The 25,033-nt window shown below is 38.7% G+C and overlaps 1 protein-coding gene across 1 annotated transcript in view; it reads left to right on the top strand.

Moving 5' to 3' along the window:
- dcc (DCC netrin 1 receptor) overlaps window positions 1-25,033 on the top strand; it is a 264,597-nt gene that overhangs the window by 109,306 nt on the left and 130,258 nt on the right. The window contains exon 11 of the mRNA XM_084746633.1: window positions 7,360-7,409. Coding sequence (XP_084602759.1) covers window positions 7,360-7,409 — 50 coding nt within the window. The remainder of the gene's footprint in view (window positions 1-7,359; window positions 7,410-25,033) is intronic.

The raw sequence follows: 25,033 nt of genomic DNA on the forward strand, positions 1-25,033 counted from the left end.
TGTATGAAGTGAAGTGAACTGTTGGGCTGATTTGAACTGAGAGAGTCACTGAAGGTACGTTCATAACTGACCATTAGGGAGGGTGAGGCGAGGAGGAGACAGTGTTGTTCATGAGGGGCTTATACCGTGTTGAGAGACCATGGATCTGGCACATTTCACAAACTTTTGAACACAGAAATCATGACCAACAGCTGAAGGGTCTAACTCTACAATTCAGTTCTATGTAGTTCTGTTTTTTTCATGTTTTCAGCAACTACTTTCTAAAATGTATAATGTGTTTAGGAGAAAACCTCCCTTCTGTTCTTTACACGGACTTTAAATCCTTCACTGTGAGTTGTTCTTCATGCTTTTCTACAATGACACTTGTTTTGATCGCTTTGTATGAACAAAATTGAGTTTCGAGAACAGAAAGTGTTTATGTTTCAGTTACTCTGAAGCAGAGTCTTGGGTGGGTCTCCAAATTGCCTCCTTTTTTGGAACAAAACAGCCCAGACATATATCTTTAGAAAAATGTAGAAATATTCATTTTCTGTGTTATTGTTGTCACATTTGAACCTGAGACTATAATTCCACTGTGAGCACAAGCTCAAATGATCCAGTTAGGCTGTAGGTCATCTGCAGGCATATTTCTGGAAAAGAATGTTCTAGTGGAAATAAAAACCTTCTACTTCTACTCTTAGCACTCACAGTGATTTAATGTTACCTCTCAAAAGAGATCAAAACCATGCATGTACTCCAAATGGTTCAAGAACAGCTTTCTTTTTTCTTATCGTTTGAATAAGCCAACCTTTACTCACAAAAGAGCCATTGTTGGCCAAAAGAAGCAAAAGAAAACTTGTGTCGAGCCGCAGCTATTAAAGTCTGTATTTTCCTCTGAGACTTTCTTTTCATTCTTAGTTAGCCGAGAGACACTTAAGACTAGCCACCGGCAATATTTAGAGAAAAAGGTGCCGAGCGGTGAGACGGGGGCTATGACGCACATTTTAGTTGAAGAAACACTAAAACTTTTTCTATTTGTGTATTGATCTGTGTATATGCTACACATCTTTACAACATAAGACGCACTTTAGGCCTACAACAATGACAAATGAAGAATGAAATGTTAAAAAAAATTATTCAATTCCATATATATTTTTTGTTTTATTGTTCAGCTACGAAGCTGCAGGTTGCAGACTCCTGGTATAGCCAACGAAATCCCAAAAATGATTATATACAGTTTTAATGTGTAATATGAAGCTAGAAAGAGGAAATTATGCAAATTTAAATAGTTTTCCATGAGTTTCTTTTTACGTTTCCAACTTAATACTTGATTTGGCACCTTTATGTGCACAAAATATAGTTCAAGAAGGGGAAAAAAACGCTATAGTGTGTTCATGCTTCAGTTACTCTGAGTCAGGGTTTCGTCAGGGGTCTCTTGCTTCTTTTTTTTTGGAACAAATCGACACATACCATTAGAAAGTCATGTACATTTTTGTTGTCACATATGAATTTGTGAATATAATCACTGTGATTTCTAGCCATTATGTCCCAGTTGTAGGTCATATTTTTTGCAGAAGAATATTCAGGCGGATTTAAAAACCACTACTACTTCACTGTTAAAAACTATTACTCAGTGCCAGTAGCTCAGAGTGTTACCCTTCAAAAGAGATTAAAACCATGTGTGCACTCCAGAATGGTTCAAGAACAGCTCTCAGTTTTCTTTGAAAGATATCTTTGAAAAGGTGTTTTAAGCTAATTTGACAAAAATTTGTAGGACAGGGAAGACGTTTGAAATGTTTTCACACGTCACTTAGTATAATGCGTAAAAATGCGTAATCATCTTTGTTTTAAAGTGGATTTCGTAATGAAAATGTTGGCTGTATAAAGTCGTGTCCCAGATTTCAGTCAACTCCATCTATTTTACAAAAACATTGCACCCTGAGGATCCCTGTCTCGCTTCCTGGTTTAATAATCAAAAAGACAGGAATACTGGTTCAAGGGATAGTTCACCCAAAAATGAAAATTCATTATCTACTCACCCTCATGCCAATTAAGGGTTGGGTTTATTTTGTTAGTCCACAAAACACTGCTGGCGTTTCACAGGAGAATGGTGTTGCAGAATCTCCCTAACAATGTGAGTGAATGGTAACCAGTTTTCAAACCTAAAAAAAACAGCTGGAAGTTTGCACACCGTCACAACAAACACACACAGTTCAGACAGCGTGCACGTGAACGTGGCTCCAAGCTAGAGATCTACAGTGAAGATTACACCAGACGAGCAGCATGGAAGCATTTTCTGTTTTTATTTTCTTATCTTTTTTTACATTTGAAAACTGGTCACCATTCACTTCTGTTGTTTGGGAGATTCTGCAACTCTGTGTGTCCCAACCAGAATATGTCAACTCTGTAGCCTTTCTAAATCAAAGCTAAATAAGAATTATGGTTTAAAAATGTGTATACTGATTAGCAAATAAAATGGCTGCTCACTACAAATATGCTGTGAAATGCTGTGAAAAGTGTAATCACTAGGAGGTTGACCTGCTACAAGGTTTAAAAGCCAAGAGTTTGATCCTTTAAAATGTATTTTCCAGCATAACTGAGGAGTAAAAATTAAAACCCCATCAAAATACGTCCAGAGCTGCACTCTGGTTTTGACATTTAGACTGCAGACTTGAATATTTCCTCCTCCAGCTCAGGCTCCAACATTCAGCTGCTGCTCAGTATGTTGTTGTTATTACACCTCTATTCATAGACAGTGAGAGAGAATGGAGGCATCTGTCCAGCTGCAATCACACCATAAATACATAAAAATGATCTGAAATAACGCACACAGACACACACACACACACACACACACACACACACACACACACACACACACACACACACACACACACACACATACACAGATGCAGAGTGGCTGTATTGTGAATCTTCCGGCTGCGTCTCGATGATAACAATGACTTGTGGGCTAATTGAATCCACAATAAAACTGACACACACACACACACACACACGCACACACAGACAGACAGACAGTGAGCAGCTGAATCAATAGATAAGCTGCTGACAGTTAATCAGGCGTCTGCGTGGACAGATGCAGAGTTCATTCAAACCAAAACACTTTGATTATCAATTTGAACGTCACACTCCGTCTCTGATTCACGGGACTGAGCCGCACATCTGCTGCCTCTTCATCATCACCCTGTTCATCCTCTTCCTCCTGCTATTCACTCGCTTCATCTTGGTCTTTATCACCATTTTCGTGTTTTTGTGACTTCATCTTTGTTTGTATGTTCTAGTTCTCCAGCTTGTTTCCTGGCTGAGTTTTTTGCTGTCCTGGTCTTCATTTTCTGTTTTTTGTCTTTTTTTTCACTTTATATGTCTGAGTCTTCTGTTCCTTCTTCTTTGTTTTCATTTTCATGTTTTTTCCAGCCTGTCCTCACCAGAAAAGGGGTATAGATTGGCTGTACAACCATCTTAGGCCAATTACAACATATACTTATGTTTATGCTAGGAGGTAACCTCCAGTGGCTGCAGATATTATGACTGGAGAAGTGAGGAATGTGATGTAATATAACATTTCCTAGACCTAACCAAGTAACTTCGGTGCCTTAAGGCCCCAACACATGATCAGCGGTAAAAAACACTTTGCGCTGGCTGTCCCATTGTTTTCCAGTGGAGAGAGTGGTGGCACCCGACCTTTCAAAGTGCAACCAATGACATAACAGCTGTATAATGATGCAGGCAGAAGAGACCACAGATGTGTGGAAGTGACACGAGCAGAGGAGATGGAGACTGATGGTCGAGTCTTGAAGGGAACCCCAGACCCACGGAATATCTCACAAGAGTGACCGTTCTAACGTTTGTGCAACTTCACAATGAAGGAACTACCTACAAAACACTAACGAGAGTTTCGCAAATCAAGGGTTCCCTTCCAGACACGACCAGAGAAAAGTGTTTCAGGGTTCCCCAAACTTTATAACACAACATTAAAACCAGACTACGATCTCGCTCGTAAATATAATGCATGGCAAAATGCGAACAGTCAGTTTGGGCTATAAGATTTGTGAATCATATAGTTTATGAATTTTGCTAAATCCAGAGCTAAAGGTAGCTCAGCCACTTCTATATCAGTCAGAAAGGATGTAGCGGTTGTAGTGCTGTCCTTTGCATCTCTGTGCCCTACCTCTGTGTCCACTCCAACACCTCCGACCCAAAACAACCTGAAACATTGACGCTCTGTCCAGCAGCTTTACTGGACATGTCCAGACATGTTTGAACCACCAGAACCAGAGGACGGTGACAGGATGGTATTTTTTTTTCTTCTGTGTCGGGTTGTTGGAACTGAAGTGAACTGCTGGGCTGATTTGGACTGAGAGTCGCTGAAGGTACGTTTGTAAGTGACTCTTAGGGAGGATGAGGAGGCGGTGTTGTTTCTGTGTCGTCATGGCACCAAGCCATGTTTCAGGTCCGCCCAAAAAACTCCTGAACACAGAAGTTGTGAACGACACTTTAACAGTCTAACTCCAGAATTCAGTACTACATAGTTCTCAGTCTTTTCACACGTATTCTGCAGCTTCACACAGACTTTAAGGTTTGCACCTCTTTGCTGCAGTTTCCTGCAGTGGGACTTGAGTTCCATTCCTTCTCGTTTGGTGGGTGTGTAGATTTTAAACACTGCTATATTACAAATGTTGTGCAGTGCACTTGCCTCCACGACAGGGTGTTAAATGCACCAACATTTTCATTTAAATAAATCTTCTTGCCAAGTTTTGTCAGGGTTGAACGCACCCAAGCTGTCATGTGTAGTTTTTGGACTCACTGGCAATTGATCTATTCTTCCATTTATGTTTGAGCATTTGTTGTTATTTTCATTTCCTTTGTTTCCATCAGTCTTATCCTTATTTTTCAGAATCTTCACTTCCTTTTCTAACTTTGTTTTTCTTTCATGTCATTGTACATCCTATTCTTCATTGTCTTCCTCTTTGCTCTTTTTCAACTTTTTGTCTTACACTTCATTTTCCTGTTTTTTGTGTCCTTCATTTGTATTATTTTTCTTCTCATGATCTTTTACTCTTCCTCCTCCATCTTGTTCACTTTGGCCTTTTCATTGTCTTTCTTGTAATCTTTTTCCTGTCCTACCTCTTCATTGTCTTTGTTACTTTTGTCTCACTTTTCTTTTCTTCGTCTTCGCCGTCCTCGTATTTATTTTTGTGCCCTTCTTCTTTGCTTTTATCTAAACTGTCAGCTTTCTTTTTTCTCCACATTCCCCCTCCTGTTCTTCATCCTCTTGAACTCTGTTTTAGCTGATATTCTACTGTGATGCTCACTGACAGTCTGCGTTTGTGATTTAAAGTCAGATCTGTAAGAACTTAAAGGAGTAAAGAAAGCAAGACTGACTTCTGAATCAGTCTGATGTCCTGATGGTTCAGAATGGATGATGTTTCTGTGTGTATGTGTGTGTGTGTGTAATGACACCTGTCATGTTTTAGCTGGTAATCTTATTTTTCTGTACTGACACAGTCAGATCTCGGAGGCTGTCACAGCGTCGCTCCATCTGCTTCCTGTCCGTGCTGATGTCATCAGGGTGATTGATTGATGGCAGTGATCTGACACCACACAGAGTCAGACAGCATGCAGCCAACACACTGACACTACACGCAACTAATAATACAACATCAGGTCTAACGTCTCTGAAAGAAACAAACTAATGTTAGCTTGGTTTAGCTTAGCATAAAGACAGGAAGCAGGGAGGGACTGTTAGCCTTATTCCATCAAAAATGAAAGGGGAAACCTTCCAACAACTCCAGAGCTGTTTATTTATTGATGAAAGTCATATGCATCTTCAAGTATGTTATTTGAGCAAGGCCAGAAATCTTCCATTCTGAGAATGGTTTTTAGAGGGTTAATAAAAAGATAAATCATCCTGAGATGATAGACTCTTTTGCTCCCCACATGGACTGTTTACCTGCATGCAACCAAATGGGATTGGTCAGCACTACTTGGACTACAAATGTAAACCAGAATGCTTTTGATACCAAAATGTTGTCCTTTGCCTACAGATTCTGTATCTTCATATGTAGATATCTGTCTGTAGAGGTAGTTAGGGCTATGACATGATCTCAGGCCTGTGGAAGTTTGTTTGTTAAAGTTCATGATTTCTGTATGCAGGATTTTTTGTGTGGACCTGAACCATGGCTCGGTGACATGCTGGAGCCATGGTCCCCCAACACTAGATAAGCCCCACGAACTGACACATGAACGACCCTCCCCAATGTTCACTTATAAATGAACTTTCAGTGACTCTCTCAGTCCAAATCAGCCCAGCAGTTCACTTCAGCTCACTTCAGTTCCAACAACCAGACACAGAAGAAAAAAAATACCATCCTGTCACTGTCCTCTGGCTCTGGTGGCTCAAACATGTCTGGACATGTCCAATTAAGCTGCTGGATGGATCGTAATGATTTTGAGGCCTAATTTTATATTCTTTTTTAATCAATCAAACTCAGAACACACATTTATCATTGCTTCACACAACCTTTAAATTTGGCTGAAGACAGAAATATTGATTGATGATAATAGATTATTTTTTGTTAAATACCCTACTGAGTCACATGGAGTGACCCACACACCACACTGCTGAGTAAAACTGTGTTTGTATTTATTTGTATTCTTTTGTCTTGAAAATGTCAAGTCATGAGACTTACTCTGGAACAGGACCTGGAAGTAAGGAATTAATTTAAAAATTACAAACCAAGTCATTGAAAAGCGTTCATGTCCCAGTGGTTTTCAATTGTATTGCTTGTGACCCCACATCACTGCTTATAACCTCAGTGTGGACCTTCTCAGATTGTTTCCTCTGAAGGATTTCAAGAGCCTGAAGAATTGAGAAAAATAAGAAAATGTTATTTTGTAAAACAAAAGGAAAAATGTTAGGAGGGAACATGCACAGTTTTAGGGCTGCATGATATGGTAATAAAGTCATATTATGATTATTTGGACTGAAACTGCAACTGTAACATATGACAAAATTAGTGGGAATGATTATTTTTGGATTCCAATTTTCATTTTTACTAAAAGAACAATCATGTTTTCTTTCATCTGAAGAACAAGATTTGGTTTCTCACACATTCTTCCTTTTTCAAAGAAACTGAAATTTAGCTCTGGGTGTCCGATTTGAATATTGCACTCTTAATTAATCGTGTAGCCCTACACAATATTTAACAAAATTAAGTGCACAGATTCCATTGCATATTGTGTACTCCAGTCCTAACGTGTACATCGAGTCAGTTCTTTGTGTGAGCACCTGTTTTTATTTTTGATTTATGAATAACCTCATGAACAGCATTGACACAGTTTTTGTGTTTGTCTCTGCAGTACCCAGTGCTCCTCCTCAGAACATCACCTTAGAGGTCGTCCTGTCTAGGGTGAGTTTAAAATGTTCTCCTTCTGTTCCCTCCTCTATCTGTCCACATCTCTACATCGCACCAATGCCAACAACAACAAACTTCAGCACAAACTGCCCCATTTTGGTCATTCAAACAACTTCATGCATTGGAAAATGCCATGTCCAAATGTCAGGGCATTTTTTATCAAACTTCAAGACAGATTTTGCAAGAGACTGAGACAATCTGAGCTTGTTATTCCGTTATACCGTCACACACAGAAACCATTTAACATTTGCGGCTGGTTTTCCAGGTTTCTCCCTGAAAGTGACTGATGGCTGTTTCTTCTGACACACATTTAAACTGTGACACTGCCATCAGTCAACTGTTGCTCTCCAGTGATCTGGCCTCATTTTACTGATTGATGTGATTTATACGCACACAGATTCCCAACTCATTTACTTTTCCTCTGTTTGCGGTCCAAGCTTCTCATTTCATTTATGAAATACTGCAGAGGACAATAATGTATACAAATGGACGCAGAAGGAAACGACCAGACAGACCCATGCTTGAGTTAAGGTGACCTTCGATAATGGCCTAAGAGCCAATCACATGACATCTTTTAGGACCGGCACACAGTTAAATGAGTGGGCAGAAGCTCCAAGCTGGGGATTAGTGCTCTCTGAGATGCAAAAATATACAGTACACGCCAAAGATGAATGTACAGCAGTGCATTTACATCTAATATGTAAATGTACTGAATTTCAAATATTAATATACACCAGAGGATTTCAAAATGTAATGCAGGAGGAGAGTTGAAGAGCTCTTTTCACTCGAGCTTTTAAAAAAAAGCAGCAGGCAGTTTAATGAGCCGGCAGGAGAGTCCGAGATGGAGGAAAGTCTTCTCTGAGAAATCCACAAATATATATTATGTTCCAGAGATTAATGTGCAGCAGCATATAAACATCTACACCATAAGTTTATTAGGTTTATTGTCAAGTAGGTTTACTCATATGAGAAACTTGCCTTGGTGTTTTTGGTGCGTTACCATGAAGGTATTAAGTAAAAAATAGAAAGAAAGATAAAAGCAAGTCCAATAAATGACAATAAAATATAGAAAGATATTAAAAAAATAAGTGCAATATGTTATTAAAATTAGAGGGAACCTTTATATTAAGGGAAGTATAATAAGCATTGGTTGACAGGTAATCAAATCCTTATTATTCCATATAAGATGCTTATTATCATTATTGTGTAAAAATACTATTAAATGTTAAAAAAAGCATAAGTTTTGTAAGATTGTAAGACGATTGCTTATAAATGTCTAATTTAAATAAGTTGCTTATAATGTTGTAGTCTTATTAACACATAATAACAATAATAAGCATCTTATAAAGGTCCCTTTAGTAAGCAGTGATAAGTAATGAGGCCCTTGTAAGTCCTTACAAGATGCTTATGAACATTATTTTCTTAATAAGACATTACGAATTTATAATAAAGGGTTTTTATTAACTCTTACAAGGCATTGTTCTCATTTAGATCCAGAGGCTGCAAAGGGCATAGTTAATTTTTAATGGATGCATAATAAAGTTTGTATTCATCTTAATGAAGCAACCAAAAAAGCTTAGTAAAGGTTTAACAATGAGTTTGTTATTCAAAAAATGTGTTTATAATGCTGTTATAACCAATTACAAGAACCTCATGTAGCTTTTATTGATGTCGATACACTGTTAACAAGTTTCCTATAAGTGTTTATAAATGTGTAACAACAAACATGTTCATGATGCAATTATCAACACTTATATCATCTTATTAACACATGATAATGTTAATAAGCGTCTTATAAGTGCCTTATGGGTTCTATCAACTAAATAACATATTACAAGGACCTCACTATAAGGTGTGAAGGCAGATAGTGTTAAATTTACATGTTGAAAACAATTGGGGCTACAGTCAGTCTGTTGACTGCGTTCAGGTCATATGAGGGTACATTAACATGTGCACAGCAGAGCGAGTCGTGATGTCCTTTTAAACTGAGAGCTCCCTGTAATAATCCTGCTGACACCTCAGAATGTATTCTGATGATCCAGAGGAAACGGGGTTTGGAGATTTGCTTACAGTAAAAAGAAAAAGTCAGCTTCTGCACTGCAAATGATCTCAGAGTCTTAACTTGGAATCTGTGTGGAACACTTCATCATAAGTTTGTACACAGCCACAGAAAATTAATTACTGGCTGGTTCTGGTGTCGAGTCAGAAGACTTGAATAATTACTGAAGGTATCCACTAAAATATGCACCGTACATCTGCAAAAACAAGGGCTGCAGATGGAATCCTGCAGCTAATGGTTGCAAGTACACACTCAACAAACAGACATTTTGACATCTTTATTTTGATGTGCATCTATAGCCAAAGCCGAGCTGAGTTATGAGCAACAGGTTTTCCACATGGCAACTCGATAAAAGAAGCTGTTTGCTTTGACATTGTGTTGAAAGCTGTACTGGATCTCACCAGCCAGAGCAGAGCCTGTCATCTGATCCACTGACCAAATAGCATCAAATATATCTTCTTGCGTAGACCTATATATTTTTTTCCTTTATCAGAGATTAGCTCTGCTGTCGAAGTCCCTCTAACAGTGTGACTGTGACAAATAGTCCCAGCGGTTCACTGATGGAAAACTTTCAGTGTGAAGCAGCAGCAGCAGCAGTAAACTAACACAGCTACAACAGAGCCAAACATGGACAGCAAACAGGAAAATACAGGATGTTATCTGACAGTATAAACAGGAGCATATGAGTAAAACTGAAACCACAGACATACAGAATTTCTCTTCAGTCAAATGGATACAAAAAACTACTTTTGTTCTGTATAAAAATGTACTGGCCTCTCAAATACTATTTTGGTCTGAGTGTGTTTTTACCAAGAAACTCTGATAAATGCTTTTGAGCTGGTCTGAACAGATGGAAACCCAAACTAGGATAAAGTGCCCTCCATGTCGTCAAGATTGCTTTAATTTGTCCTCCACAATGTCACAGCCCAAGCATTGCCATGCGCTGCCTTTTCCAGCAGCCCACTCTACAAAAAACCTAAAGACAGGAGAAAACATTTTAAAACTAATGATGTACAACAAAACCTTTGATGCTGTTGCTTTTTCTTGTATGCATCTCATCTTATCAGCCCGTCCTCACCAGAGAAACGTGCGTGTTGGTGGCAAGTGCAAGTAGCTTATTCCGACTGATATGTCCATTTATTGTTGGGCGGTGCCCCCTAGTGGACATAGTCAGTATGACAGGAGAAGTACAAGAAGTGTGAAGTCTGTGGGTGGACGACTCAAACAAGTACAGGATTTTCACTCAGAGACAGGGGTCCAAGTCTTGTGTGGAACAGAAAGTAAATCTAGAGTTATTTAAAATTTGAGCAAGTTAAAAGTTGTTATGGATGCATCACATCATGCAAGTGACGTTACTGCTGGCATGTGATATACATAATGTAGTTAATTTAATGCAAAACACGCAATCTTTTCCTATACTAACCAAGTAGTTTTTGTACCTAAACCTATCAAACTGTGTATAATGTGAACTACATATGTCACATGACTTATGTTGTCACATGAGTTTTCTAACCTTCACCAAGTTTATGTGTAAACCTAACCAAACTGCAACTGTTTTACAATGTAAACCACATGGGGAATGTCATGTTAGTTATGTCACATGACCTATGTAATATAGTTATTGTCCAGTCACCTCATGCTGTCAGTACTCTCCACCGATAAAATGTTTTTTTGGGAGTAATTGATAACTGACCTATTCTGGCGTTCGGGTATAGAGATGAGTTGGTCTTATGGTGCAGACACACTGAATTAAGCGAGGGTGCATCTGGATGCTGGACAGGACACTTAAGACCCTTCTCCACCAAATTAGCTGTGGCTCTTGAACCATTTATATTCAGTATTCTTGGAACCTTGGTGTTATCTAGCTAACCAACCCACATTTCCACCGGTTTGGAGCAGAACCGATGTACCGTAATTTCCGGACTATAAGCCGCGACTTTTGTCACACGCTTTCAACCCTGCGGCTTATGTAATGATGCGGCTAATTTATGCATTTTTTCTAATGGCCGCCAGGGGCGCTCGAGCAGAAAAGGTAAGAGTGAGACAGGTGGAATATATGTGTCGAGGAAGACGCAAGTTTAATGTAACTTCGCTGTGCTACCGTGTTGCTGCTATGTTACTGCCGCGTCTCAGTGACTTTTACCGGTATGTTTTTTTCACCAGCCCTTTTAGTGCTGTGTTACTACCGTATTGCTGCTGTGTTACTGCCGCGTCACAGGCACTGTTTGGAAAGAAAAGCTAAGGTATATTATTAAAACTTTGAAAACTCTTTCTGTGTACCGTCTTTCTTTGTAAATATCTCATGTTTCAGTGTGGGCACATGCGGCTTATAGACAGGTGCGGCTTATGTATGTACAAAATGGTTTTTCCTTTAAAAATGTACTGGATGAGGCTTATAATCAGGTGCGCTCTATAGTCCAGAAATTACGGTAATCAAGAACCTGTCATCACTTGTAGAATATGACATGCTGACTTTTGTTCCAAGGAAAACCTGGATTTTTTTGGGTCCAGCCTCTAACAAACTTTAGGTTTCGACCCAGACATACTTGAACTCCTTCATGTGGGGCAGCAATTCACTCCCCACCCAAAGGGAGGAATCCACTGTTTTCCGTCAGAGAATCATTGCTTCGGACTTGGAGGTCCTGGCCCTCATCCCAGCCACTTCACACTTGGCTACAAACTGCGCAAGTGCATACTGAGGGTCAAGGCCCAAAGAAGCCAACAGAACTACATCATCTGCAGAAAGCAGAGATGCAATTATGAGGTTCCTAAACCAGGGACTTTCCCCAGCTGTACCTTTAGATCCTGTCCAGGAAGATAACAAATGGGATCTGACCAGTCGATCTAGGTTCCAACCTTCACTTACGGCCATGAGCTTTGAGTAGTGACCGAAAAATGAGATCCATCTGTTGGGTGGCTGGGCTCAGCCTTAGAGATCGGGTGAGGAACTCAGACATCCTCAGACTCAGACATTGCATTGAAAGGAACAGATTGGACGGATAGATGAAGCATCAGGATCTTAGTTCATATTTGCTGCATAGTTTGACAGTTTTATCTAAGTTTCATGAGCCTGGTGCATTATGCTGGACAGACTCATTTGCATTAAGTTGAGGTCGAGTCGTGATTATGCAAATTCCTCTACAGTGACTGATACCAACCCGCCGTGCTGTATCCATCATGCACCGTGCAGCTGGATTGCTTGTTCTCCATAAAAAACTGAAGAGCATCCATCAAACGTTATGCCTTCATCTGAGGGGTGAGAATCTTCCTTTGATGGCTGATTTTGTCTGACAATAACGCACCTTGTTTAAGTAGCATCTGCTGATCCAAGATGACATTCAGATGACGCAGGTTGTCTCCTGTCTCACAGTGTTTTCCAACCTATGTCTCTTCTGCACATGTATAAGAGACTCCTTGGTCAGGTCAAGTTTTCTGTTTATCATCAGGTCTTTTCATCGTTCTCGGAAAGCAGCAGCGGAGAAAATGATGAATGCTTCAAGAATCTAAGCGAAGGGCTCATAATTTATGTCCATAAAGAGGAGGTTCAGACTGTCTGTGGAGAGCTGACCTCATTTAGTTTCTGTCCGCTTATTTTCCTGCATGTGATTGATATTTCTCTGCTGATCGGTTCTCAGGTCAGGGCTGATCGATTGGTGATGTCGGAGCCGCCTGACAGCTTAAAGTCTCACAATCTAAGCTTATAAATGGGGAATATTTTTCTTGAACAAACATTTTTTCTTTTTTTTTTCTTTTTTAAAGTAATTGAAAGCGGAATACCAAACATACCGAAGCAGTAGGTGGTTTTAATGTTGAAACTCCTGCTGAAGTGTTTTTCTCCAAGCCCTGCCAGCTCCACAGCGACCTCTGATCTCCCACTAGTTCTAACAATAGTAGGAGTAACAATCTGTGGGAGAAAATATACTCCGTTTTAGCAGTGTGTCGAAGTAGATAAACTTTGTAGAGTGAGTGTCTTTGTTCAGATTCTACGTTTGCCTGTGAGACTTGAGGTTCAGGACGAAATCATCCCTGAAAGACACTAGAATGTTATCCTTATCTTCAAATCCTAACAAACCAAACTTGATAGGCAAAATCAGTCATTTTACCTCACAGAAGACTTGAGTTGCTGGTGTACCGCTGCCTTGAATTGTGAGTTTGTTTGTCTCATTGTGTGACATCTGTGTTTTAAAAGGATAGATCGGATTCACTGAAGTCAGACGATAACACAAACAAACAGATTGAGGCAGTGGTAGACCTGCAATTCCTGAGTTCTACGAGATAAAATGACTGATTTTTCCCATAGAGTTTGGTTGGTTTGGAGAGGGTGATATTTGGCTCATGTGACAGTGGTTTTCCCATCAGAAAATGCTGCCTGACAGCAAAGTAAAGCAGTGAAAATACTCTGAATATAGCATGCACTTAAACTGATATTGATTTTTTTTTTAGGTGGACCTTTTTATAAGTGGATTAAATAAGTTTTGCTACTGATCTGTCCACATGTGCCGCAGCTAATACACTCACTATGGTTAACAACCTCTTAAAACCCCACATCGGTTATCCAGACTATCACTTCAACTACAATTGACACAGATTTATTTTAAAAAATGTATTTTCTACCATCTAAATACTAAGGACCTCCATGCCCACTCACATAGTAGCAATCTAGATCCATGCTCTTGGCTTGTTCTGTTGAAATAAATTTATTTCTTAGAATCTTTTTAAGTTTGACTCCCAAGAAAAAAAAGAGAAAACTTTACTTAAATCAGTGGTTCAGGTTCAAGTCCAGGTGTGCCTTGGGATTTTGTAACAACCATAAATTATGATTGTGATATACAATGATACAAAAGTTAGAAATTAATTAATTTTTAATTTACTAAATCAGAACACAGGCAAATTCTAATAACAATCATTTTTACACAAGAGTTCTGCAGATTTCAACAAGTCAAATGTAAGAATTTTTAAGACCACTATGGATGCAATTTTAGACCTATTTCATGTCCAAAAAAGTCTATGCACAGTTTGCATTAGTGGTTTTGTTTTGTAGTTGTTACAGAGTGTTCGATAGCCTTTTTTCTTTTTCCCAAAACACATTTAAAAGTGAGACTCATATCCAACTTTATAACACTAACATTTACTTCATAAATCATCATCATTTAAGACATTTTAATGCCTAAAATTCTGATTATTGGATTTTAGACTTTTGAAGGACCTGCAGAAACAGCTGTGAAAAAACCTCTGCTGAATGACGCCTAATTTTTTTCCCCCACTCACCCTCTGATTGGCTACTTGTTGCCTCTGTTGGTTAGGTTGATTACTGAGGCTATTTTGCATGGATAAGAGTACGAGTGCTCCTTGACATTTTAGCCTGACCTTTGATGTGCCTTGGGCACAAAAAGTTTGAAAACCAAATTGTTGTCCCTTAAAATGAAATTTTCCTTGCAGTAGCAGAGACGTGAGAAAATCTCACAGTCAGCTCATCTTCAGCATCATTAAGGACACTATTTTTTCAAAGGGAAAATTAAGTAGCATCATATAACATTTAATTTCAATAATAATAAGGAAACACAAAGCTCAGCACAACAGGGAGTGGGGAGTGATGGTAATAACTTCCCACATAAGGGAGCGTACAGACTCGGAGCCTGTGGGTGGATGATCAGGTGAAGGTGGGGTTCTTAAAATATTATATGCACAGCAGCAGTAAGTGTCTGAATGTCAGTGTAGAGTATGAACGCCACTGATGTGGAGGCTCTGACCTTGTCACTCCCCACCGAAGACAGCAGGTTCAGCGCAGCAGGGAGTCGGGAGTGACAGTAATAACTTGCATGGATGCGTTGGATGCATGTTGCAGTGAGAATATTTCATTTTGAGGGCGGGTCCATTATTTATTTTATATTTTTTAGGTGTTTATATCATTCTGTAGCTTCCCAGTAATGTTCATGTATTCAAATCCAGTGTAGTAAGTACATGTTTTAGCACCAAACTGCTATTTTCTCACGCCTTTCTGAATAACATTTTCCCATGTGACCTAATATAAATTTCCGCATGATGACACTGCGGTTGTTCTCACACTTTTTCTGGCACACCCCGCCTTCCGAAGCCAAGAAAAGTTCACTCTCCACCCGACAGTTAATATCAATCATTAACAATAATTGAGGAAGCAACTTAGAACAAAAGGATTCAGGTTGAGTTTTTGAGAAATAAAGATCAGCATGATTGCATCATCAAACTCTTGTTAATTTTCCCTAAATCAATCATATTCATTTGTGTTTCACTCTGGATGGAGTCAGCCTTTAATTGAATATTATACCTGCAGTTGCTCAGCCTGTTCTTACTCCCAGAGCATCAGATATGGCAGCTTCGTCAGAACCCCGTTGCTTCAACTCAGAGGCCTCTATTATAGTCGCAGCAGACACAGACAGCTACAGACAACACACACACACCTGTCAGTTCTGTTTATGCTACTTTTTGGAGTCTGCTTAGAGGAAACACTCCACACTTTCACCGTAGATCAGCGTCTTTAGCGCTGCATGGAAGAGTCTGCAGACGACAAATGAGCAGATACACAGAACCTGTGCGTACACCACCTGATGATGGGATTCTCACAGGCTGCCACGGACCCTCAGGCACTCACACATTACTGTTTGCCTCAATTCTGGACGTCCCCCTTTTGCATTATGTTTCAATGTGTCGTCGAAGTCAGGTGACGTAGTACAAAGAGCAATTTACTAGTGTATTTTGCGCTGCAGTGGCGTGGCGTGGCGTGGCGTGGCATGATGTGACCAGTCTTGGGTGCTAATGGATTATATGTAACAGGATTACATAATCTCGATACCTCGATACCAAAAAACAGTAACTGTATTCCATTACAGATTACTACAGACAACAAAGAGGTAACAATTAATTGATTACTAATTGATTGTTTTTAATTAAAAGAGGGTCAAATTCTCTCATTTCAGCTTCTTAAATGTGAATATTTCCTGGTGTCTTTACTTCTCTCTGACAGTAAACTGAATTTTTTTGAGCTGTGGACAAAACAAGATATTTGAAGACATCATTTTGGACTGATCAATATTTTCACCATTCTATGGACCAGACAACTAATTTATTAATGAAGAAAATGGGAATTATTACAGGAAAGACTTGAAAAATAGATCCAAACGTGACACACACGGATGTACGTGACGAGATTGCGATGGGTTTAATTAATCCCTTAATCATTTTGAGTCATTTTTTTAATTAAAAAAAGTCAAAACTTTCTGATTTCAGTTTCTTAAATGTGAATATTTTCTGCTTTCTTGACTTGTGAACAAAACAAAACATTTGCAGACGTCATCTTGAGCTTCGATCAACAGGTGCCATTTTCTTACATGTCATAGACCGAACAACTAATCGATTAACTGAGAAAATTAATCAGTGATGAAAATAATTATTAGTTGTGCAGCCCTAAAAAGACTATATTAGGCTAAACAATTTCAGATTTTATACTGAGGTAATCCAAAAGTAATAAAAAGTTACATTACTTTAACATTGTGATATTTCTATTATGTCACTGACAACATTTTTTAACAGGTAGTTAATAATGGTATCAGATTACATTTTCAAAGTAACCCTCCCAACCCTGGATGTGATACGACGTGGCTTCACATAACATATCTAATATTAACTTCCATGCATGTGTGATTCTGATGTTAGAGGTGTACCTACAGCGTCATAGTATGAAGTATAGGACCAGTGACCAAGTTGTTTTATTTGATGATTTGTGAGTGAGGACATGTTGGGTTTTTAATGTTCAATTATAGGTGGTTCAATACATAAATAACTTGGACACTATTCATACATGTTGCAAAACTGTGACCCATAAGTTGTCTGGTGATGAGCAAGTAGACGAGTTCTCTCTTCAGCAGCCATAGTAGTGAACGATTTGTGGTAATTTTGCCTGATAAATTAAATACAACCAAAAGTATATTTTGTTATTTTATAAGGAAAATTCTATAAAATCTGCATGTGAACTATTCTGAATTCTTGCAGCATCCTTAATTGCCTCACACACACAGAGTCAAATAGTGTGTGTGTGTGTGTGTGTGTGTGTGTGTGTGTGTGTGTGTGTGTGTGTGTGTGTGTGTGTGTGTGTGTGTGTGCGCGTGCATGTGTGTGTATGTGGGTGGGTCCAGTCTCAGTTTCTCTGCAGCTTTTTGCTGAAGGAGAAAATGTGAATGTTCCTGCTCTCGTCAAGTTTCTGCTGTCAAACCAACTTTTCAGACAAATCTGACATTTCCTCAACTTTCCTCCAGTCAGTAGAGCGTTACTGTCAGTGTGTGTGTGTGTGTGTGTGTGTGTGTGTGTGTGTGTGTGTGTATTGTTGAATGCTTGGTTGAGTCAGAGTTTACAGTATGTCAGCCTGTGGACTTTTCTGCCCAGAATTCTCCAGAGAGTCCAGTCTGGGTCACTGTCTCTGTGGCTGTCAGAGTCAGGATCAGGAGAGGATTCTGGGAAACATTCAGCATACTACAAACTTTCAGCCCCATTGTTGTTCTGAGAATAGCTTTTGGAAAGGTTCCTGCTGGAGCGATTAAACCTCCCGGTGAGTCTCTGCGGGACTCCGATGTGTTACACTGGAGAACCTGGAGACCCATTTAAACATTAATTAAAAGAACCGGTGGTGAAGGGTCCAGCTGAGCTCAGTGTGAGCTGTTCATTTGACTTCTGGGGACACGAAATGAGGTTCCATTATGAAAACTCTAAGTTAATATCTGAGTCTGAGAGGCCGTGCGAGGCATAATTCATTCTGGTCGCCGTACACACACATTCTTCTCTCACGTAGACAGATTTACCCTCTCAAACATAACATTCCTGAGAACTGGAACAAATCATGTTCCACCAAAAACCAAAAAAGTCTAAAACTTATTAATGCCAACAGTCTACTTCAAATTTTTTGAGACTTGTATATAGATTTTACATCTGACAGAGCTGACATCTACATTTAAAAAAAGATTCAATTACCAGGAGGTTGGCCTGTTATAAGGTTTAATAGCCAAGAGTTTGATCTTTTAAGATATATTTTCTAGCATAATTGAAGAGCAAAAGATGAAAGATCAAAACCCCCTCAAAAGATGGTTCTGTCTCAGTTTTCAAGAATGAGTACTGTGAAGTTATATGAGCATTAAAGTGTTTTTGAAAAGATTTTGAAGACTGATCATGGAGACAGAAGGACATGACTGCTGTCTGATCTGGTTCTCAGTTGGCTGCCAATCACTATCAGCTGATATTTAGTAAAAGTATGCGATCCAGAGATTGGGATTAATGCTTTTAGTCACTGATTAATGATGCAAGATCCATGGTTGCTTATTATGTTCCAGTCTTGAATGGCAGAGCAATCTGCAACACCTAGTGGCAACATTCAGTATTACTGGTAGCCTATAATACTTCTATGCAAGCTGCTATAACAAAATAAATAGATGATCGGTATCAGCTGTGTATTGGCTGATATGGTTTAGAGACGTTTGGCAATCAACATCAGTGTCAAGACATTGTGACTGGGGCATCCCTACTCAAAAGTGCTCAGTCTGGAGTAACAGTGCACCATATTGTACATGTAGAAATCTCAGCAGTTCAGCCATGAAAGATAGAAAATATACTTTATACTGAGGCACATAATCTATTTTCTATTGCTTAAAATTGATTCAATTAACTACAAGACGTTTTTCTCTCCAGTCTCCTTTCCTGGTCATTCCTGTATGATGTAATGATAGGACAGAATGTCCTCTGGGGGTTTTTATCACTGTATAATGCAACATATTCATCCCACCAGCTGCAGCAGAGTTATTGCAGGATAGTTTCTGATCCACGATGTGCCGCCGGACGTGACTTTTACTGTGTCAGAGGGAAGCAGAAAGTTTTGATTTCAAAAGTTTCAGCTAGTTTGACCTCTGACATAGACACACACACAAAAAGGTCATGTTTCCATAACTTCAGAGGACATTACACTGACTTACATCAGTTTCCTGGGGACTTACCCTGATACTATCCATAATGACTACCTGCCTTACTCTAACCCTAAACCTAATCTTAACCTAAATCTAACCTGACCCTAACCCAAGTCCTCACCCTAACATGTAATGATTTACATTATGGAGACAGGTGTTTGGTCAAAACAGCAAAATGAAATATCTGTGATTTATTTACAAACCAAATGAAATATATAAACAACTATCTGTGATTTATTTACAAACCAAATGAAATATATAAACAACTATCTGTGATTTATTTACAAACCAAATGAAATATATAAACAACTATCCCAGATTTATTTACAACCCAGATTAAATATATAAAGAACTATCCCAAATTTATAAAGCTCAAATGAAATATATACAAACCATCCTAGATTTATGCAACCAAAATTAAATTTATAACAACCATCCCATATTTATTTACAACTCAAATTATATGTATAAACAACTATCCCAGGTTTGTCTACAACACAAATAAGTAATAAACTTACCCTGACCTAAAGTCTTCACAGAAAACTTTGCTGATTCACATTATGAGGACTGGCGTTTGGTCCCAATAAGGAAAGGGGGTCCCCAAAATGCGAGTGTATAAACAGGTTATGTTCAATATTTCTGCAGTCACATATTCCTTCGGTCAGTTGGCCAATCACTTATCTATCAGTTTATTCATGTATTAATTCAGTCATTGGGTGAGTGAGTGATTCAGTCAGTCAGGCAGCACACTGTGAAATCATCCGTTCACCCGTTCATTCACTCATAACATTCTCACAGCTTGAAACAGCAGCTGTCCTCGCTGTTCCGTCTCTGTCTGTCACACACCTGTGATGATGTCACCGAACAGCAGATAATTACTGTTAATCATCCCACATTCCCTTTCTCTGAGTCGTCGTGGTAACGGGATGATTACAACCCTCAGTTTGTTGTCATTCATCAGCTCTGTTTCACCCTCGAACCGTCCTCTCCTCCGAATCAAACTCAATCTCTCCAACTTCACCTGAAGCTCCGCCCACCTCATCAGGAGCACATCTCCTAATTAGACGAAGTGGTAAACGGGCGAGCTCTGATTGGACCAGGGAGGGTCCTGCGACCAGACAAATCGTGAGGACACATCTTGAAACAAATAGGAACGTTCCTGAGGTTTTCTGTCTGTATTCAGATGTAATTATCCTCCTCATTTTAATAAGATGAAATAATGATTGTTTTCTCAGCATTCAGCAACTACAGCACCCATGATGCTCGCTTTCTCTGGGATCTTCAACCAAAGAGAGAAGAAGCTAATTCCTGCATGTATATAAGTTATTATGAAACCGATGATCCTACTTACCATAAAAAGGTCCAACCAAAAGAAAAAAAAATCACATTTCAGTGAAAGTAGCTGCATTATTTATGCACTAACTCTACTTTAAATGCCATTTATAGGATTCTGAACAGTGAGGGGGACATGTCCCTCCACCCCCAATGGGAATTACACCCTTGACTGATCTATATATTTATGCAAGATCATTTGGTAACCATGGTAACACTTATGCACGTCAGCATGTGTGCAGGGATTTTCCCTGATAGATCAGGCAGAAGAGCACTTCAAACAGACATTGTAGTGTATAGGGCTGAAACCGTGGTTTATTAATTAATTTGCCAATCAATAAAATTAATTTTTGTCATCAACACAAGTGTTAAAGGCACAATCTGCAACATTTTCCATTTATAGATTCACAATCTCTCTAAATCATCACTTCTGACCCACTAGAAGTGTGTGTATTTGCACAGATCCTTCAGTTCAGTATTTTCCTGTTTTTGTCATGTTTTGTTGTGATCACGATGCTTCCGGGCTTCAGCCCGTTTGGAAGCGGTGTGTTGCCCTCAGACGTTTCAGTGTGCAGTTTTTTGAGGTCGGGATTCTATCAAAACATAGCGACCAACGGACTCATCACATTTTGTGTCTCTTTCCTATGCTCTCTGCTTGTGAGAGCTGCACAAAGAGATATACACACAGACAGACACACACACACAGGCAGAGCAGACTGAGGATCACTTCAGCTGTGTTCAGACAAAACATGAAGAGGGGAGAGCATTTTTTTTTGTGCCATGACACTAGCAGAAAATGACGTTTCTTTGAGTCACTGCTTTCTTCTCACTGTCTTAATTCACTCTTCCAAGCGAGACACATACTTGCCTTTAACTGCGTTTGCACTACGCATCCAACCGCAACATCGCTGCCTTGTGTATCTTGCTTCCATTTGGAGCGAAGGTTGTGCGTGTCCTCTGAAATTAATGCTACACATATGTAAACACAAACAGCAAGTATATCTCCAGCCTAAGTCTCAGGCCTTGTCTTTAATTCATTGAGATGGGGAGGAGGGGTCAACTTTGAAAATATAAAGAATAGGAACATTATAAACAGGGGACATTTTAAAATAGGATCAGTATACAATACAATATAAAGAGACTCAGCAGTAGAATTTGCACCATTGCACATGGAATGATAATATGACATCTGATTGTTGCACATTGGAGTTAAAAATTCACCTGAGTTATATATTGGTTTTGCACACGGAATGACAATACACCTGATTAAAGTACTGAATGTCAAATTTCATTACAGTAACACAGAAAAAGAATGTTTTACTGAACTGTTTTCCCAAGGATATGTTAACTATAGGCTGATCTAAAAAAAAAAAAGTGCTCTTTCCATTTAAAACTTTCCCTAAGAAAAAGAGGGTGTAAAAATTTGTCATAGATTGAGAGAAATGAAGGAGAATTGTAATCCCAGGAGGAGATGCAGTGACTGTGACTCCTCCTGTGTTGAATGTCAGTGTTGTTGCCTTAAAGACTGCAGCTTTAATACCGTCATTTTAAAAATCCCTCCATTTTTTAATATACTGTGTATCCAGAGAGCCAACTGCTCAAACACACCTCCACCACTATTTTTAATATATTGCTCCAAAAGCCAACAGCTGTTTATTTTCTGGATACTCATGCACTCTCTCTCTCTCTCTCTCTCTCACACACACACACACACACACAGCACGGTGCAGCATGGTGTTGCATGTTGTATTGCAGAGTAAATAGAGACAGTCTGCCCTCCATGTGATTGCTCCTTTTACCCAGAGGACATTAACACACACACACACACACACACACACACACACACACACACACACACACACACACAGAGTCGATGTAGTTGCAGCTCTCACCCAGAGGACATGAACAAACAATCACAGATTGAATTCAGGGAGTGTTTACTCACCTGGCCTGTGTGTGTGTGTGTGTGTGTGTGTGTGTGTGTGTGTGTGTGTGTGTGTGTGTGTGTGTGTGTGTGTGTGTGTGTGTGTGTGGAGGTCACAGGGTGGATGAGGTGTTCTGTATGCAGCTCTCACACTGCAGCTCAGCATACAGAAACAAAAGAGGAACCCACTGAATTAATTCCAAATGTGATTTAAAGTTTTGTTTTTTTCGATGCTTCTTCATCCATCGATCGGACAAACTGCTCAGCAGGACAACAACCACCAGCAGCGAGAAATACAATAATACTGACTGTACTTCTAAATAAAACACACCAGTGACGTCAGCTGTCCTGTGTCAGCAAGACAGGAGCGTCTAAATAACCCGTCCTGTAGGCAGAGCAGGAGGAAATGACTGTTGTAGCAGTTTGACACATGCATGAGACACACACACACACACACACACACGCAGATCAAAACAGCATTAATTTACCCTTTCTCATCTTATTTACTTTACTGACATTACAGAATCTTACAGCTTCATACATTCCTGTGCTTAAAATGTGTTAAGAGATGAGTAGTCCTACCAATCACAACACAACAGCACAGCACCGTTCAAATATAATACAGAGCTTTGAATATTTTATTCTTTAAGTCCTCAAAATTAATTGTTTGTTTGTATTTCTTTGTTTTCACTGCATCATTTGTTAATTGACCATTTTCTGGCTTTTCTAGTTTCTCACTTTTCTTTTGGTTTTGTTTTTCTTAAATTATGTCAGTGCTAGTTTTTATTAGTGTTATTGTTTTTATTTGTTTGTTTTTTTCCTAAAAGGAGAGGATGTCCCTCGTACAAGCCTGTGGCTTCCTGACACATTTATTTATTCATAAATTACGTTACTATTTCTTCTTTCATTATTGTATTTTTTTACCTTTTATATGTGTACAAATAATAATAATAATTTAATAATAATAATAATAATAATAATAATAATAATAATAATAATAATAATAATAATAATATATACTCAGCATTCTGCAATGAAAAATTCTTATTTATTCACCCATCTGCTGCATATGTAGTTTTTGTGTATGCTGCACCAACACTCTAATTACATTTTTTTGGGTGAAATTTATTCTTTAACAATTCATATATATGGAATATATGTAATTTATGAAATGTTTTGGTTTGCTTTAGCTTTTCATTTTTAAACTTGCTCTGTGCCAGAAAACAGCCTCATCCAAGACAAGAATTCACATCTTCAAGTTATTCAAAAATGTGGCAAAAGCCTTCAAAATCTAAAACTAACAAAACCTACTGATAATGTAGGTGTGAAAATGTGCTTTTATAATAATTCTTGTTTTGAAATCAATTTCTATGAAGCTGTTTATCCTTTAAAGTTGCACCCCAGATTCCTGTCATGTCTGTCAGAATTTTGCAAAAACATAATTTAATCAGGCATAAAAAGGGCTATACCTAAAAGGCTATACCTTAAGGACTCCTGGGTCCTCAGGGTATAGCTAACCCTTGTTATGCCTCATGGGATTAGTGCTTTACCAGTGTAAATGCAGCAAAGGGCCATGAGTGGGAGTTGAACCCACAGCCGCTGTAGAGGACTCACAGCCTCCATACACATGGCGCACACTCTACCGACTGAGCTACAGGCGCCCCAACATTATTAAATTTAATAATAATTTTAAAAAATTAATCACTAGGAGAGTTTGATCTTTTCAAGCATAATTGAAGAGTAAAAATCAAAAACCCCCACAAAATACATTTTTGTCCCAGTTCTGAAGAATGAGTGAAACGTTAGGCACTTCAAGTTTCTTGTCTTTATCTTTGAGTTTGACCAACTTTTTAATTTTCACTTCTGTTAATTTACTCTAAGATAAAGTAACTCATTGTACAAACTGGAAAACTGCTCGACCAAAGAATATAAGTTGGCTTTTTTGTGCCCAAGTTTTTTATTATTTTTTTGTCCGTTCATTTTGGAGGTAACAATCCACATAAAAACGCCATAACCAAATCTGAATTTAAATAACTCATCTGTTCAATTAGGTAATCCCATAAACCTTCTGCACCTTGCTTTTAATTCACATTTGGTTATAAAATAAAGTGGAAAAACTAAATAAGTATAAATGAATAGTGTAGTCAGGGTCAGACCCAAACATGAAGACACTGGTGTGTCAACGCATTGAAACAACATTCAAATCACTTGTTAAAACAGCAGGAAAAAGAAGAACAACTCTCTTTTATTTTAGAAATAATATTACAGCACATACCACAGTTAACATGTACTATAAATTGGCATTTTTTTGTACACTGCATCA

Source organism: Lutjanus erythropterus, chromosome 20 (genome assembly GCF_056507025.1).
Source record: "Lutjanus erythropterus isolate fLutEry1 chromosome 20, fLutEry1.hap2, whole genome shotgun sequence".
NCBI lineage: Eukaryota > Metazoa > Chordata > Actinopteri > Lutjaniformes > Lutjanidae > Lutjanus > Lutjanus erythropterus.